The 19,574-nt window shown below is 37.8% G+C and overlaps 2 protein-coding genes across 2 annotated transcripts in view; both read left to right on the forward strand.

Annotated features, from left to right (window-relative positions):
* The window catches only part of tspan9a (tetraspanin 9a), a 90,554-nt gene extending 83,496 nt beyond the window's left edge, over positions 1-7,058 (forward strand). Inside the window, exon 6 of the mRNA XM_081373239.1 lies at positions 1,242-7,058. Within this exon, the coding sequence (XP_081229365.1) occupies positions 1,242-1,313 (72 nt within the window). The 3' untranslated portion in view covers positions 1,314-7,058. The remainder of the gene's footprint in view (positions 1-1,241) is intronic.
* A 1,057-nt stretch (positions 7,059-8,115) lies between these two features.
* tspan33b (tetraspanin 33b) lies at positions 8,116-19,574 on the forward strand. The gene is made up of 8 exons (XM_081373240.1): positions 8,116-8,609; positions 10,207-10,264; positions 10,355-10,482; positions 11,561-11,635; positions 12,418-12,513; positions 13,402-13,530; positions 17,149-17,310; positions 19,272-19,574. The coding sequence occupies exons 1-8, from the start codon at positions 8,514-8,516 to the stop codon at positions 19,338-19,340; spliced, it is 813 nt and encodes a 270-aa protein (XP_081229366.1). The 5' UTR covers positions 8,116-8,513; the 3' UTR covers positions 19,341-19,574.

A 19,574-nucleotide genomic window follows, 5' to 3' on the forward strand; every position in this document is an offset into this window, starting at 1 on the left:
GTTCCAATGAACTGCCGTAGACAAGGCAACATCTACTGTAGTGTATATATCTATGCACCAGTCTGCGCACACGTCACACACCAGGATGCGCGAGCGCCCTCAGATCACTTGGACGTGGCTGTGTATAAGAGCTCAATATAAATACTGTTCGTTTTCTCACACAAACCGCTCGTTTCGTGTCTTAGGCCATCAATGTGTACTTACGATGGGGAATTGTTTAATTTGGACGATGGGGAATTGCTTTAATTTGGACTCTGTGCATGCTCTTTGAGACTGTGACCATAGACCTGCATTATACGACTGACAGACAAGAACGGTTTTACCTAAAAATATAAAAATTGAAACTACTGCGGAAAAAAAGACACCTACATCTTGGATGCCCTTGAGGTAAGCTAAAACATACCAAAATTTAATTTCAAAGTGAACTATCCCTTTAAGAATGGCAGGCAGCAATTGCTTAGAATTCCAAATACTTGCAGTAATCCAACTCTCTGCCGCAAGGAAAAGTGCATACATCTTCTTAGACCCTGACATGGTACTAAGCACTTTTCCCCGTCAAAGACCGTTTTTTAAATATGAACAACACTGATTGGCTGATGGCACAACACAAAGACAGTCCAAAACCATTCACAAGTAACTGCAACTGTCATGACACTGCTGTGACATCAAAGGCATTTCATGCTTTTAAGAGCCCTTCAGAAAAAAATGCCCAATGGCTAAAAAATCTTTTATTATATAAAGAAAAAAAAAAACAGTCAATGGCTAATCATCTACTTTAATATAATAAAATGGAAAATAAACAAACGGCAAATGGCAAAACATCTACTATATAAAAAAAAAATTATGCTTTGTGTTGCTGGCAAAAACAGCAATTTACAATAAGGTTACTTTTTTAACATTATTAAATGCATTAGGTGTCATAATGACTAATATTTGTACAGCATTTATTAATCTTGGTTGTTAATTTCTACATTTACTTTTTTTTAACAAGGTGAATAAATTAATGTAATGTGTGTATTATGAACAAACATTTAATATTTATAAAATGAAATGAACCCTTATATTTTATACATTTTATACATTTCATGCATTTGATGTTAGATATTGACCCCTTAAATTTTCAAGTGTTTGATTAGGAGCACATCCAATGTTTTGTCTCTATTCAACCAAGCCATCCCGTGTTTGCTGACATAAAGCTCATGCGTGTCATTAACCTTTACATTTGGATTTTGTCATTTCAGCTCTTGGGGATGGCCTTTTCCATGACACTGTTCCATCAGATCCACAGAAGCGGGAAGAAGTATGATGCCTAACGCGGCCGTTTCTCAAGGGAGGAGCCCTGATGCATTATGGGACAGACTCTGGAGGACAGCTCCTCCTCTTGTATCTAACTTCCACCACTGGCCAGCCCCTCTTCCCATTATTCCCCAGCTTACACCTTACCATCCTGTATAAACTTCAGTCATGGTCTGTCTCTCTTCCACTCTTTCTCCCCCATCTGCTCATCTGCCAAAGAGACCTGGGGACAGAGAGGAATGAGAAGACCAACTGTTGGCCAGCATCCCTCCCCATGAGGCCTCTGACTTTCTCCATCTCCTCTAGAACCTTTATTTTACGCTTGAACTAACTAACGTGTGCAGGAAGGAGAATAATGAGGACAAACTGCGTGGCTTCACTAATACGTAAATTGCCCAACATACAGAGCGATGAGAAAACATCAGACTGGAAACCTTTGGGGTGGGACGAATTTAAAAAGCATCGCTCATTATCACCTCCGTCTACAGTGTAAATGACAAACAGCTCCATTTTAGCATGATGCAGTTTTGTACGAGACAGAAAACTTTGTCATTTTTGGCTCAAGACTTTTGTTTTTATAAGTCACTTTGCCCCAGCCCCATAATTGTCATTTTTTTGCACCTAATGATTGGAAGAAGGCGGTACAAGTATTCTGACTTCAGCGAGGTATGACCAGGAATCTGACTTTGTCTTTGTATGTTGCTACACAAGCTTGTGTTTAAAAAATGTGTGATTTGAGGATGCATCGAAACGTTTAGAAAGTTTAGAACCATCACAAACTAATGTCAGTATAATACATCAAATAGGGACTGTTTTGCTATATACAGATCTACATCTGATTACCCAGCCACCCACATACCTGCAAAAACATCCTCTTTGTTAACCACTAGAAGGTCATTTTAACTGCATGGCAACTGAAACTCTGTAGCATTGACAATGAAGTGCAGTTTGTGTGGAAGAAATAGGGGAAGGTTACAAGTAAGTAGACCGAAGCATGTTTAAATGCAGAGCTTTGTAAGTTTGACCATTTCCCCACGTTTTGCTCAATATATCCAAGTCTATACCCCAAATAACGTTGAGACAGAGCCTAATAGCGCATATTCCACCTTGGTCATGTGTGCACATTTCTCCAGGACAGTTTTTGGCAGACTTAAAGAGTTCAACCAAAAATGAAAATCTGTCGTCATTTACTCGCCATCATGTTTTCCAAACCTGCAGGACTTTCGTTTTTGCGTGGAACACAAAAGGAAAAATTAGGGAAAAGTTGTGATAAAAATAGTGCTCGTTTCCTCAACAGTCGGATTCTGGCTGTTGAGGAACATACAGCCCCTCCACCAGATCTCATTTCTGCATACAGTATACATATCCAAACTTGGAGCATAATAATGCATTTCATCAGGTTTGATGTAATTGATGCTTCTTGAGTGTCTCATAACTGAATGTAACTCACAAACTTTTAATAACCTAGTGCGATTCTGCGGAGGGCAAGATGGATTGAAATGTGGTCATTTATAAAACTTAGTGATTGATTGGCGTTCTAATTCTGCAGAAATCTTCGGACCTTTCTGTGGAGTCCTGTAGGCACGTATTACATGTGGGCCAGCCAGATAATGACTTAAATTGGTGGTCTGTTCTCCTTTTGTGTCCCACGGAAGAAAATCACAGGGTACAGAATGACATGAGCTGACAGAAATTTCCTTTTGAATGAACTTTCTTTCAAGTAGGAAGCTCGAAGTCTACTACTAATGCTAACCCAACAGAACTATGAACATAGTTTCAATACTGCTTCATTACAATATATAAATCAAGTGTTAAAGGCACACTATGCAGTTTCCGTTTTTCTCAAACAGCGCCCCCTAGAGTCGCTGTGGTGTACTTGTATTTAACGTTCATACTGTTTACTGTCGTAAATACCACTCACGCAGAGCCGTCTCTGCACTCCTCCGACTCCGCTCTTTATTCGTTTTCTTCGTCGACTCTGCCATGATTCACATCTGAAATGCGTGCTAGTGTCTTTCATAGAGGCTGCTTGATGTATGTGACATCGTGCCGTAAAGCAAATCGTGATTTTCGCGAGATTTGTCGGGGAGCCACCTCTCAAACCTGCATTGCTGGTTTTGCCCTACTACGAGTTCATTTACCATTCGAAGCTGTTATATTAAGGTACAAATCTTGCATAGTGTGCCTTTAACACATACAGTACAGAGCCCAAAAAAGAACCAAATACAAGCACAGTGGTAGTGTTGGTTAGACTGTAATCCTCCAAACTATAACTCATCTTTGAGAAAGAGCGTCTGCAGTGTTTCTGTTTCCGCACACCTCAGCTTTATGGCCTGTGTTATTTTTCTGTCTCTCTCTGCTTTTTTCTGTCTCCATCTGTCTTTTGGTTTCAAGAATCAGGTTGGAATGGTTACATTCCTGCTGAATGAAGTGATAATGCTTCTGTATCATATAGCCTAAAGGGACATGGTTCAAAAGAAATGGATTTTGGAGTTAAAGTGTGTTTACCAGCAGACAGTTTTTAGGGGTTTAAAATCACTGAGCTGTAGATCGGGCGTGGTGATGGCTGCGAGAGTGGGGTCATGTGACGGTCTTCATTCGAGACTGTCACTGAGACTACCCCTTAAGAGCTTGGCACGTGCACATGCTTTATGTTTGACCGAGAGGGACGTAATAGAGCACTCGAGATGAAGAGAAGAATAATTACACCGATCATCCCATCAAACACTCACTGACACACAATCTTTGTTTACTGCATTTAAGAACGATTGCTTTCTGCGAAACAGTTGGGACCAGAAGCGACGGCTACTTCTAACGTTCATCATCTGTTGAAACGAAGGGGAAAGAGTGAGTGAGTGCTCGATGAGTGTAGAAACTCTGTCACTGTACAACTGCTGCTATAAGAGCCACTTGTGCTTGTTTTACGATAGTGGAGAAGGTAAAAGAATGAGAAACAGCCGACTCAACCTCACTCACTTCTCTGCCTGGAAGCATTTAAAGTCAACATGAAACAAAAAAATGACCCTAATCTTGTGGCTATGTGTATCCACATATACTGTATTGTTTCAAATAATCACTTAAGTATTGTTTTTGGCCATGGGTTATTAGAATTACTGTCATAGGTAATGCAGCCATTCTTAAATCTAATAGTAAAATCATTAATTCAAAGGAAAAGTTCCAAACCCTTCATCTTCAAAATACAAATGAAGATCTTTTTAATGAAATCTGAGAGCTTTCTGTCACTCCATTGAGAGCTACACAACTACCACTTTCAAGCACCTGAAAGGCATCATTACAGTGACTCCAATGGTTTAACCTCAGTTTTATGTAGTGACATGGGTGCTTTATTTGCACAAAAAAACACATAATTTACCACTTTATTTACAAAATATCAATCTTTAGCACACGCATGGATTACTTTAATGATGTTTTTACTACCTTTCTGGGGCTTGAAAGTGGTAGTTGCGTAGGCTGTCAATGGAGGGACAGAAAACTCTCAGATTTCATCAAAAAGATCTTCATTGTGTTCTGAGGATTAACGAAAGTCTTACGGGTTTGGATATGATTAATGATATGATTTTCTTTTCTGGGTGAACTAATCCTTTAATGCTGGTTGACTAAAAAAGGTTACAAATAACAATAGATTTGAAAAGGTGCATTATTGTTGAGATACATCAAGAGGATTAGCTCCATCCTAGTTTGCAATAATACAGTCAATTCCATATGGATAATGAGTCCAATATACATTTATTTTAATCAAAGAACACACTGTTTTACTACTAGACATGTCATATTACTGATGTAAAATGGGTTATCGAGGCTGTTTCCTGTTGGCTTTAAAGGATGTGTGTTATTTATGAGGCATTTGCATCTGGAGGATTGAAACCTACAGCATTTTTCAATCAGTACCGCATGTTCGCCATCACTAGCAAATAGAAACCGTACAAAGAAATTCTCTGATATGCAAGTTTGGCTGCAGTAGGCCACAGTCAACATTATTACCATCATAAATGAAAATGTTTTTGTGTTATGCCTGGTGGTCTGGCTTCAAGAACACCACAGAGTTAGTCAATATTAGGTCTGCACTGATGCGCGCCATCTGCTCAGTGTACTATCTCTAACCCCACCACGCTAAACTTCATGATGTGTTCCAGCCCTCTTATCTGACTGATCTACAAACTTTAGCCACACAATTGCATCCTGTGAACTAATCCCACATGTTTGCTTTCCAAGGTTTGGTCCTTGTTTCAATGTTTTTAATTTTTGAAAGATGTCTTTAAACCCATCTCTCTTCTTTTACAAAGAAAGTATATACCCACGTATATACAATACCCATTTTTTCCTTTATATTTTTCCACTGTTATAGGCTACATTGTGTATTTAAATCTGAAATTCAAGTTAAATCATATGTTGAGATGTTAGTGTTGAATGTCAGTATCATCAACAGCAGTTTGGCATTAGCAATTTTCATTTTTACTTTTTTTTTTTTTTATCTATTTTGTAATGCATTTGTGTCAAGCTTAATGCGTGTAAACATTTCAGTACAGATCATCTCATAAACCGTTGCAAATGGGTTTGACATCTGGGGCATATCTGTTTAATATGCAATGGAAATATTGCTATTTGCTAACTGTCTAAATGTGTCTGTCAAATATCTAAAGGTGCAACAGAATCTCAGTGTTTGATACTCCAACACAAGGGTTGTAATGTCATTTTAGTTGTTCTTTTTTGTACATTGTTCATTGTTTTATTTTGTCATTGTTTTTGTATCATATTTACGTCACTAATTGATTTCAAGGGTGTGCTAAGCATTAATTGATACAATTTTTGCATTATATATAAACCTTTAGTTTTTCTAAATGTTTTTTTCTTTTCTTTGCCTCTTCTATTGCCACATTAGAATTAATTTATGTTGGGTTTTCATAATTAAACAGATGTTTGTGGATACTATCATACAGCACATAAAAATTCACATTATAGTTTCTAGCAATTGTAAAGTAGAATTTTTCATTGTTGTTAATGAAGTTCATTAACTATTAATTGCCCAATACTAAGGAATTATTTTCAAGGCATGGTCTCTCTCTACATTTGATCATATTGAAGATTGAAAAATGCATACCTCCAGAACATCTAAGAACATTCTTGCACACCCGTGCCATCTAATTGTATATTTTGAGATATTTGTCATTGAAACTAATTTTGTACCCATTCAGTGTGTATACACTTTTCCATTTTTCTTTAGTTTTTGTACGTATTAATTCAAGAACCTAAGTTGTAGATCTGAATTACATGTTGCCATTTGTTGGTACTGAATTGTGAGATTTTAAATCAACAGTGTCGCAGGGACATGGAAGGTTTTTATTGGTGATCTAAATGACCACAGCACAACTAATATAATTATTGAAATTTTTTTCCCATTGACTGACACTGCCATAAAATGATCTATTAATCTGGTGTGCTTTGGGCTTAAAAAAAGGGATCTAATAAGTAATTCAGTTCTATAATCGCCGTCATATCTGTATTTTTGTACTGCCATCCTAGCCACCACCAGTAAGCTGCATATACTGTACAAGCTGTAGAAACGTATGCTCTTGATTGGCGTGTTTAATGTAGTCCTGGTGAGTGGCAGTTATCAGATATCTTGTGAACCCGGATTTGTCCTGTGGAGTATTTTGCTACATGTAAAGCACTATAAATATATTAGGTGGTGCACTAAATTGCATTCTTTAAATCCTACTATTTTTTAAATAAAGAAACGTGTGTTGCCAAACCCCTGTGAGAATGTTGTTTATTGCCTTTTGTACTCTTTTAGAGGCTGGCATTTTAGCAGAATATGGGCCATTTTACAAAGATTCTTTCTCATTTAATTCAAGATTAAAATTAAAACTAATATATTATAATGTTTCCAAATAAATTGATCAAAAATAGAGCGTAAATAGCATAAAAATGTTGTTGTTAGCCATAATAACTATATGCCATATATACTATAAACCAGTCACAAATTCGCACGGGTATATTTGGCAATAGCCAACAAAACATTGGACACAGATATTCAAATAGTTGTATATCGGCCAAAATTGTCCTATCCTAACCATGCATCAATAAAAAGCTTATTTATTCAGCTTTCATATGATGTATAAATCTCAATTTCAGAAAATGGACCCATGTGACTGGTTTAGTGGTCCAGGGTCACATATGGTCAAAATAAATAAAAACAATAAAAGTCGACTATGCAAAGCGCTTCTTTCATACAGAAAGTTTTGTATCAGCCCTATAAAAAAGTCATTAGACATTATAGATCAATACTCTTGGTCAGGTCAATACTCTTATATAGCTACAGTACATTTTAAAAGCTGAGTAGCATCTGAATATGGTAATATGAGTATTATGATAGAAAATTATACAAAGGATGCAATTATTGTGGATGGAGGGCGGAAACAAACAAATCAATGTCTTGGATCTCATAAAGCACACTGTTTTGTCTCCAAACTTTCAAAGAAAAAAAGAAAACCTTTCAGGGCCTGTAGCAATAACCCTGTGAGAAAGACTCTCACAACCCGATTGATTGTCCTTCGCCTCTCAGGAATAAAGGATTCAATGAGCTTTACCGATGCAGACCAGAGAAACAGCAGAGCTCCCGCTGGGAAAAGGCAGTCAGACAACCAGCAGAGTCCACACTACTCCTGAAACTACAGTTTCATGATGGGTCATTTATATTTAGAACAGCTTTCGAGCAGTAGAGAAGTGCTTGTGCTGCCTGCCCTGGTTTCCCGGACCTTGATCTACCAAGAGTCTCGCAGAAGCCCTGCTAATAAAGTCATCACTTTGAACCAGCGAGCAGGCAGGTGACTGATTCACTGAAGTCTCAAGGTTTCTTTTTCTTTCTCAAAGTGTGTTAGACAGAGGGGAATGTTGTTGAAACGAAACACTGGAAAAGCCCTGTCTGTTTTGCCTAACTGCAAATTCTTGTCCACACTGGTGATAGAAAACAATGGAACGGAGCTTTTCAAAGCATCCAAAGGCAGCTTTTATGTAACGTGGTGCTCTGGCCATTTCGACAGACACTAAACTATGCGGCAAGTCAGTCCACATGTACAGCTGTTGCGGTCCATTTTGGGCAACAGTTTAGCTGCGGACTGAAACCTATATTGGCTACATGGTGGATGGCATGTCTGTTTGGTATCTCTGAATTCTTCAGCCTCTAAAACTCTGTTAGAATGGATAGGCAGATGAGCCTTGCCAGGACGGAAATGTTCTCTTTCGTCAACCCTTGGATTCGGTACTTCCTGTTCTTCTTCAGCTTTTTATTCTGGGTAAGTAAGGCCTTCTGACACCAGCTTCCAAAATGGGTTTTGTTGAGGGTCAGGATATTTCCAGGCTGCAGAACATAAGCTCTTTGGCCAGCTTCGAAACGAATAAAACAGGTGGTGTAATTTAGACTCGCTGTCGCAATTGTTCTGCTGCAACCGTAATGTTTTCTACAACATGACTCGTTTCGGAACACTCTATTCTAGAAAGGAACTTCATAGCTATGAAAAGTGTAAAAATGCCATTCTTTAGAATGTAATCTCAGAATATGATGCAGCTGAAGGCTTGAATCCCCCAAAGAAATGTGCAATCAAAACAAAAGCATCTGTTCTCATTCTCCTCTTCTGTTCGTAGTGTTTGTGGTGTTTTATCAGTGCATTAACTGTGATACAGTCTGCATCTGCCATTCAAAATAAAGAACTGCTCGCACTGCATTGCCTCACATTATGCTTTCATTCAGTACTCTCAGGCTTCCTGTAAACTTCCCACTGGACCTAATGCACAGGTTTAAAACACAAAATGTACCTTGAATGGAAAAAAAAGACATCTACATAAACCTTACTGAACATTCTCCTTCATACAGCTAGGATAGCTGTATGATTTTGTTTGTTTGTTTTTCTTTTGTGCTTTTTTATTGATCTTGGGGAAATTATTCAGTAAGGATGCATTACATTTATCAAAAGTGACAGTAAAGACATTTATAATGACACAAAATGTGTTTTTTTTTTTTTTTACCAGCAATGCCAACAGGGTCTCAGAACCAGCCTATTGCTCAGAGACTGTTATATTTCATATAACTCCAGGAATGCAGTCTTTGTTTAAAAAAAAAATGATAATAGTAATAATGTATGTGGAAACCAATACAGTCGTGGTCAGAATTATTGGCACCCTTTGTAAATATGATCAAAGAAGGCTGTGAAAATATAAATGCATTGTTAAACCTTTTGATCTTTAATTTAAAAGAAAAAAAATCGTTGAAGTAAAACAAGGGGGAGGGGGAAATCGCATATGAAATTATTTTTTCTCTTTTAGCCACAATTATTGGTACCCCTAGAAATTCTTATGAGTGAAATATATCTGAAGTATATTCCCTTTCATTTATACAATTTTAAGCACACCAGGGTGACTAGAAACATGACATTGTCCAGCCATGGCTTACTGTTTCACAAAAAGTATAAATAAAAGGTAGCACAAAGGCCAAATTCCATTAATCATCAAAAGAATTTCATCAAAGAATATAGTGCTGATGTGCAGCAAAATATTGTTGAGATAGAAAGTGGCTGTAAGAAAAATAGCTAAAGCATTGAAAACTGAAGGACCTGGAGAGATTCTTTTTGAAGGAATGGTCTCTGATCACTTGTCAGGTGTTCTCCAAACTCTTCAGGCATTATAGGAGAAAACGTGGCAAGTTTTGTTATCTTGGCAAAAGGAGGTTGCAAAAAGTATTGAATAAAAGGGTTCCATTAATTGTGGCCAAAAGAAAAATATATGTATCTGATCTATATGAGTGTGTGTAACTAAAGTGTATAAAGTAACTCCATTTTGTAACTTTGCGTAGTTGATTATTTCACGTTATTTATTGATGTTTATTAATTTTTTTAGGTATTTTCTCTCCTTATTGTAGCCATTGGGGTATATGCCAAAGTTCAAAAAGCGACAGGTATGACAACTATTTTGTTTGTGTTTCTCAGATGTGTGTGGATCAGTTACGAGGTTAAGAGGTTTTCTGTGTTTTTTTTTTTCTCCACAGACACAGTGCGTGACACGTTCCTCATTGATCCTGCTGTGATTCTCATTGTGGTGGGGGTGGTCATGTTCTTCATCACCTTCTGTGGATGCATCGGAGCTCTGCGGGAAAATATACGGCTCCTTAAAATTGTGAGCAGAAATTTGTCACTTTGTCAATTAGTCACTTTCCTATGTTTTTTACTGACACCATGTCCTACATTTGTCTTATTTTTCTCTCTGGGAATTATGGTGGAAATGTTCGATAACTTCAATAACCCTTCAATAACCCTTAAAATGCATGAATGGTTTGCCATCATTATTAAATATTACAGTCTTTAGCGACACGGATCTATGTTTAACACGGATGTGATCATATAAAACTCTCCTGATATTAGAGAAACAATTTAAGAAGAATAAAATAAAGCATATTTTGTTACCTTTTGAAGCTTGGAAGGGTTCAGTTAGAGCAGATGTTTCATACCATCATCACTGTCCTCATCAGAGCTCATTTCCCAGTACATTCAGCATCTGGCTCATATTCATAATCTCAAACAGATTCTCAAAACTATCATTTTCAACATCTTCAAAATCAATATTTTGATCGCTGACAGCTTCTTCAACAGATCCACCATCAAATGACAGTGACTCTAATATTTGATTGCGTTCAGTACTTCGATCGCTAAGCCATTTCAAGTTTTGCTGATGATACTTCCTATTCTTTTGTTTTCTGCCTGCGATAACTATGAGTGAAATGTCACTTCATCATTGAGTATCAGACATTGCCACCTTGTGGAATTGCACTTATTCAGTCATCAAAGATTCAATTATTGTTGTCAATTAGCATACTTACAGTTACGCGACCTGATACATTTTTTTTAATTGAAAGTTATTGACATTTGAAATTAATTGGAAAACAGGGATTCTTTTATAATTTTATAATTTTTTCTTGTTATATTGTTTATAATGAATTGATTGCGGAATACTAAGAAGGCTGATGTCTTACTTTAAAAAATGAATGAGGAGAAGGGTAGTGAATGACATCACGGGTCACTAAAGACCCCAGGTATGTGTTAAAGTAAAGGTTAAAGTGTTAAAAGCGAAGCGTGACTACTAGCCTCAGTATTCTCTGTACATATATCTGCTATTTATCAGTTAAAATTGATCCTTTATTTAAATAGCAGTTACAATGTTCATTAGTAAGCAAATCTTCTTTCCCGTTCCTCTCTAGTTCTCATTTAGTCTCACCCTGGTCTTTCTTAACCAACTGGCCATTGCAATCCTGGGCTTCTTCTACTCTGACCAGGTGAGCTTTCACTTGAAACCATAGTTTATAAACTAGATGTGTTTTCTGCAGCACTGATATGGAATACAGGCTATCACATGAAGTATTTTACTGTTCCGACTTTCATACACTGAGAGTTGTTAAAGATTAATTGTAACATTAGGCTTCGGCTTTTTTTAGGGAGGGTTAACCTCTTCTAGCAGTCATCTGTCTCTAAGTCCATCTCATGGGATATCAAGTCCATTTAAAAGCAATTCACCATTCACTTCCATTCTTACCCGCAACAACAATTCTAGCTATAGAGTTTCCTATCGGTCTACTATTTCTTTAATCATTCGAGTGGAATCTTGAAGTTTTACAGTCCAGGAGAAGGTCGTGTGTATTGCATCACACTGTACTTCGCAGCACACACCGTTAAACTGGGAGGGCAGTTTAACGATGATGCTTCAAGCATCTTCGCTGCTTAATGATTAAAGAGCTTCGCCACATCAAAGTGGGACCAAATGTTCCGTTTCGTTGGAGGCTTTCTTGAAGTCTTCCTGTTAATGACATTCAGAGGTGCTTGAACATGCCAGCGTTAGAGGAACTGACAGGGGAGAAGGAGAGAGCTCAGGGGGGCCCCAAGAGTTCATTACCACACTAAAGCATATGCTATTAGAGCCGCCATGGTGAATTAGCGCTGTCGACCTGTCTCCCGTAGCACAATTACATATGCATATACAACCCAGATGTAAGTGTTTGATTTTTAGGTACGAATGGAAATGTATTTGGTGGCTAGATCGTATGAAGTGTCATGTTCACAGACCCGCGATGCTCTGGGGAAATTTGTGAAAAAAGCCATTGTGGATTATCGAGATGACCTGGACCTTCAAAACCTAATGGACTACATTCAAAAAGAGGTAGGGGTTTTATTTTGTTCAGACGGTGCAGATTTAAAATGCATCTGGCCATATGCTAAAGCATACCAGGCACCATATGAAGTCATGTGCATTTCTCCAATCAAAAATCAGTATACTTACTTTTTTACTGTCAAAATGTATTGTATTTTTGTGTCAAATATACATTTATGGGTTGCATGTTTTTGAAGTCTCACCAAGATTTCATTTATTTTAACCAAAATACAGTAAAAACACTAATATTGTGAAATTTCAAATAACTTTTATTATTATTACTACAGGAATTTATTCCTGTAGTGGCAAAGCTGAATTTTCAGCATCATTACTCAAGTCTTCAGTGTCACATGATGAAATAATTTGAATATGCTGATTTAGTTAAAAAACAGGTGTGCTGCCTATTTATTTTTAAACCTTGACACTTTTTTATAGGATTATTTTTTAAGAACAGTACTTATTTGATTTTTTTTTTTTGTATCAGTCTTTTCATCAATTTAATGCTTCTGAATAAAATGATTAATTTCTTATCATTTTTATATAATCTGGACCAATGCTATGGTACTTTTTGGCATTTACGTACAGTAGCTTGTCTCAGCTTAGATATTCTGAGAAAAAAAGCAACTTTTTCATTTTTTTGGTCAACTTTGCATATTTTATCCCTAACCATAGTGCTGAGATTGGTAAATATGGTCATGTGAACTCAACCAATGCATGGCTCTCAAAATGAGCAAATGTTCTCTTCTACAATGCAGCACAGTATGTTCTCCTTCCTCTTTGTCCTCCTCACAATGAAAATTGTCATGGGTCCAGCGGATGGGAGATGAATATGTGGTCTGAGAGACAGTGTCTAAAAATAATATTTTCTTTCTCTTCCTTCCTCGCTGCTCCTTGCAGTTCAAATGCTGTGGCTGGAACAACTACACCGACTGGTCCTGGAACATCTACTTCAACTGCACCCCGTCAAACCCCAGCACTGAGAGGTGTTCAGTTCCCTTCTCATGCTGCACTCCTCTACCAGAAGAGGTGAGATTAAACCAGCTATACGCAGACCGATCTTTAATTTGCAGTTATGAATAAATTCAAATGGACATACAAATAAGCAGATATGAGCTCTGTGTGAAGCGAGGGTTAACATGCCGCTTTATGAGTTGCTTTGCACTGGTGCGACTGAAGCTCTAAATCATTATAATTACATTTTAACTTTACAATATTGTTTTATAATACCCTAGTTTCACCCTTTTAAATTTAAAACATTCTCTCAAATGTTCATAGCGGCAACAGATGTACAGTAATGGTTTAATCACCTTGGAAAACCATAAATTGGGAGAATGAAAATAACACTGTATATCATTTAAGTTTGGAGTCGGTCAAATATTTTAATTATTAGAAATCTCTTGTACTCACCAAGGCTGCACTTATTTAATAAAATACAGTAAAAACAGTAAAATTGTGAAACATTTCACAATATATTTTCATATATTTACATTCCTGTATTGCAAAGCTTAATTTTCAGCAACTCAAGTCTCTTCAGAAATTATTCTAGTATGCTGATTTGGTACTTAAGAAGCATTAGTTATTATTAATGTTAAAACCGTTGTGCTGCTTAATATTTTTTTGTGGAAACCATGATACTGCACGCTGAGTGGCTGTAATGAAGCGTGAGAAATAATAACAGAAACAAGACTGAACAAAGAATAGAAAAAAGAAGGGCTTAAAGTTGGCATTAAATCAAATTTGACCCTCTTTACTTTGATAGCGCACATTACTAGTCTTGTGGTGAACAATTTATCTGTGCAAGTTGATAAAAAAAATGGCCTTCCTTCTTTGATGACGTGTTTAACGGCTTGAGTAGAACATCCCCTTCAACTGTCAGTCTGCTGAGAGCTTTGACAGCAAGCTGAATGGAACGCCCACTTTTCCTGATCCAATCAATTCCCAGCGGAAAAAAAACAAGCCACACCCTGTATTTTTTTCCGCTACACGGTGACTTTAAATACACAGGCCGAAACTGCGTACTCTCTTGAGTAGGTTCTTATTTTGAATAACTAATTACTTAATGACCGCTAAAAACGTACGTTCTATATAGTATGAATGTAAACTGGATGTACTACATTTGAAATGTTGTCATTATCATGTGACCTACCAGCGTCAGTTACGTCGCTTCACTGCAATTCACATATCATCTCCTGTGGCCTCATGGGATAGTAAAGTGTCCATCATATACACACTTCAAATCCCACCGGAACTAGTAGGTCATCCAGGTACTTTTTGCCTACTCTTTTACGAGTACTGTGAATTCGGACATAATTAACACAACTAAGAACAGTTAACACAACTGATGAACTAATTAGTAACCAAGGAAAGTAACTAGTGGTGGGAAAATGGGAACAAAGGAAACAGGTAAGAGATAAACCAGAACAGAACAAACATGTGACAGATCAATCTTTTTGAAAATCAATTGTGCATACACTGAAATTGGACACCTAAAGCATACATGCTAATGATTTGCTGGAAAGTTTTACTACTACAGCTCATATAGTAGCTCTTTCTAAGTTTCATTAAAAGAAAATTCTAAGAAATAAGAATTTTCACCTAGTGGATGATAAAACCAGTGGGATACACATAAGCTTATAGGCTTATAGGACCCAAAACATCATAGAGACTTACTGGTCCATGTTAAAAGAGCCCACCTTCAACTAACCCCCCACCCCAATATATATCCTAGCAACAGCACAGCAACATGCCAACAACCACTCAGAACTCTTTAGCCACTGCAAAACACAGGCAACCACCTAAAACACTCTAGCATCTAGGTGGCGAGCGTAGCACATGCAGGCAAAAACCATGTTAACTGTATGTTATACAGTTCAGTTATACAGTGATCCTTCATTTTGATCCTTTATTTCAACACAATCCCACCCTTTTTGTTCTCAGTCTTTGTAGTGTAGCATTAGCGCAAAGGCAAAGTTGTATTATTTTTCATCTCATCAGCTCAGCAAAACTGTATGCGCTCATTGGTTTATTGCACTCTGCAACAAAGTGCCATGAAAGACGGATTCAGAGTGTCCTTTGGGCCTTCATCTTTAACGATGATGGCCTGCGCCGCTAATTACAACCCCTGTTATAAAAGCTTTGTGAAGTTAAACAGATTGGGTTTACCAAATGTATCAGTAATTCAAAGTTTCAATTTCTACACAGTTCTCATAGCAGCAATTTGAGAAGAATTGATGTGTTCTGAATTGCTTTCTTGCCTCTAAAGGCAGCAAATGACCGAGCGGTGCCATTTTGGCATGACGTCCAAAGCAGCTGCTTGGCTGAAATGCTAAATGTGTGCTTCAGTTCAATCCGTGAGACGTGTCTAAATGCTGATAAGATACTCAAACAGAACATAGATCACCGATATAGAGCGACTCCTTGGCAGACCTAAATATTATGGTCTCTGTTCCCTTGGCAAATGTCTACGGTGATTGCTGGATAAACACTCTCTAAACAGGTCAGAGAGAGCGAAATGCAATTCTTTCAAACAAAAACAGAAGGAAATTGAGGAACTATGCTACATTTATGATGCAGAGGGAGAAAAGCTGTTTGGTTTATGGGTTTAATTGTCTTACAGTATTCAAACATGTTGTTTGAATGAAGCAAAAGGAATGACAAAAAAATTTGTGATTCATCCAAACAGCTGTTCACATGGAAACAATGGCACTTCTCTATGGCAGCATCTGGGCAGATGATATGAAAATGAATCATGGCATTATTAAATGGTGAGCTGTTCAGGGATGCATAACCATCAAGACAAAATATACTTTTGGAAATGCTGTTGAAAGTGGCATTTTATCCCATTCAGACACAAAAATGATCTTTCATGTGTATTTTTTTTTTTTTTAGTTATCAGTGATGAATACTCAAAGCTGTGTAAAATCTCAGTAGAAAGGTCTTTATAATTTGACCACACAATGTTAAAGAAAATTCCTGGTGCAAATATTCAATTGAAAACTGCATATGGCCGTGACCTGCATTCTACACCAGCAACCCACAAAACAAAAGGGAATTCAACACCCGCAGGATGTCAGAAAGCATGGTGAAATGCTCACTAAAGTTGTAAAAAGCTGAAGGGGAAATGACTGGCCCTGACCCATTAGATTACGTAGGACGCAGTCGAGTCGAAAGATCCAGCTGGTCTATGGTAGCATTGAACATGCAAAATACCAGACTAAAAGAACGAGAAAAATCAACAACAACAGAATCAAAAGCACCAAGAACCTGTACAAAGTTACTTAATTTACATGTGTACTTCTTTTCCGGACACTTTTATGCAGCTGCTAATGTGTGCAGGTGTTTTTACTGTGCTAAGGTATTTTGGGTGGTTGGTTGGTTGCTTACTGGCCCAGAATCTCCCCAGATAATATTCTGGTCCCTAGAAATATGGCAAAATATGCATAATATTAATGGTGTTGCTTATTTGAGTAAAACTACTAATTAATCACGTTTGTATGTGTAAACTATGGATTTAAAATGAGGAGCATTAAGCAAACATGACACGAATGAGGCTAAAACATTACTGCCCCCTGCTGCTTAAAGACTAGTAACATCTGAAGAGACAAAGCAGTAACGACAAAAACATCTTCTCTTTTACTCTTTCAGACTGTGATCAACACCATGTGTGGCTTTGGGGTTCAGACACAGAACTATGTGGACGCCACTAAATCTATCTATCCGGTGGGCTGTGCAGACAGAGCTGTAACATGGATTGAATCTCACCTGATGTTAGTTGGGGCGCTGACTCTGGGTCTCGCTTTACCACAGGTAACATTCAGTTAAATAATTTCAGTTTCTCAAAACGCTTGGGGTCTTCAAATCATGGGTGCTATTTTGTCAGTACAGCAGAAGCATTGTACTGAATAGGGTGGTGCAGCTGTGATGTCAAAACCCGGAAGACTAATTTTCCAGTGGTTCCCTCAAAATTTGAAGGTCGGTGGTAAACATGTTGATGATACTTGGACGTTTTGTTCTGCACAAAACACACACACACACACACTCACACCCCAAACATTTTTATCTAGTTTTTTAATGATTAAATTATAAATGATTCAAAATTCACATTTTTGAAATGGATGTGTGTAATTTACCCCATTATAAAAACCCATAGGAAAATCACGAGGAAACCATGGCGAATTATTCTTCAGAGTTTTGAAGTCATGGCAGCTTTCAATATTAACCATTACACATCTATTGACGGTTAAATGTTTGAATTGAACTGAAATAATGAGAAAATACATCATAATGTATGTTTGTGACCTTTTTAATCATTTATATATTTGAGGATAGGCCTATGATAGGCATATAGATAGACAACCTGAATTATACACACACACTCACCTAAAGGATTATTAGGAACACCATACTAATACTGTGTTTGACCCCCTTTCACCTTCAGAACTGACTTAATTCTACGTGGCATTGATTCAACAAGGTTCTTTAGAAATGTTGGCCCATATTGATAGGATAGCATCTTGCAGTTGATGGAGATTTGTGGGATGCACATCCAGGGCACGAAGCTCCTGTTCCACCACATCCCAAAGATGCTCTATTGGGTTGAGATCTGGTGACTGTGGGGGCCATTTTAGTACAGTGAACTCATTGTCATGTTCAAGAAACCAATTTGAAATGATTCGAGCTTTGTGACATGGTGCATTATCCTGCTGGAAGTAGCCATCAGAGGATGGGTACATGGTGGTCATAAAGGGATGGACATTGTCAGAAACAATGCTCAGGTAGGCCGTGGCATTTAAACGATGCCCAATTGGCACTAAGGGCCTAAAGTGTGCCAGGAAAACATCCCCCACACCATTACACCACCACCACCAGCCTGCACAGTGGTAACAAGGCATGATGGATCCATGTTCTCATTCTGTTTACGCCAAATTCTGACTCTACCATCTGAATGTCTCAAGAGAAATCGAGACTCATCAGACCAGGCAACATTTTTTCAGTCTTCAACTGTCCAATTTTGGTGAGCTCGTGCAAATTGTAGCCTCTTTTTCCTATTTGTAGTGGAGATGAGTGGTACCCATTGGGGTCTTCTGCTGTTGTAGCCCATCCGCCTCAAGGTTGTGCGTGTTGTGGCTTCACAAATGCTTTGCTGCATACCTCGGTTGTAACGAGTGGTTATTTCAGTCAAAGTTGCTCTTCTATCAGCTTGAATCAGTCAGCCCATTCTCCTCTGACCTCTAGCATCAACAAGGCATTTTCGCCCACAGGACTGCTGCATACTGGATGTTTTTCCCTTTTCACACCATTCTTTGTAAACCCTAGAAATGGTTGTGCGTGAAAATCCCAGTAACTGAGCAGATTGTGAAATACTCAGACCGGCCCGTCTGGCACCAACAACCATGCCACGCTCAAAATTGCTTAAATCACCTTTCTTTCCCATTCTGACATTCAGTTTGGAGTTCAGGAGATTGTCTTGACCAGGACCACACCCCTAAATGCATTGAAGCAACTGCCATGTGATTGGTTGATTAGATAATTGCATTAATGAAAAATTGAACAGGTGTTCCTAATAATCCTTTAGGTGAGTGTATATCCCCTTATAAGATTGTGGTCCTTTTGGAATGAGTGTATGCTTAGTTATTCCATATAATTCAATGCAATGCACCACATGTCCGTTCATACATTTTTCAGTGGGTGTTGGGCAGAAACTGAAATTATGATCCTCTCTCCACACACACTGCTGTCCTGACACAATTCTTCTGTTTGATCTATAGATCGCAGGCATCGTTCTGTCTCAGATCCTCATTTCTGAGATCCAGAAAGAGATTGGATCCGTCTTGTAGAGGCAGCGGACAGTCACAGCATACCTGCAGCTCTGCAAAACTCCATTCTGCAGCGACTGCTCTCACACTTACAGCACATTTTCATTTTCGTTTCATTTCACTCTGCCTCGGAGCATTTTCTTATTCATTTTCTATTTTGGTTTACATATTTTTATTGGATAAAAAAAAAAAAGGTTTGTTTGTAAAGCTTGTGGAATTGTTTGTTATTTCTTAATTACAGATATGCCTCCAGAC

The sequence above is a fragment of the Scardinius erythrophthalmus genome (assembly GCF_964197995.2).
Source record: "Scardinius erythrophthalmus genome assembly, chromosome: 8".
In the NCBI taxonomy this organism is placed as follows: Eukaryota; Metazoa; Chordata; class Actinopteri; order Cypriniformes; family Leuciscidae; genus Scardinius; species Scardinius erythrophthalmus.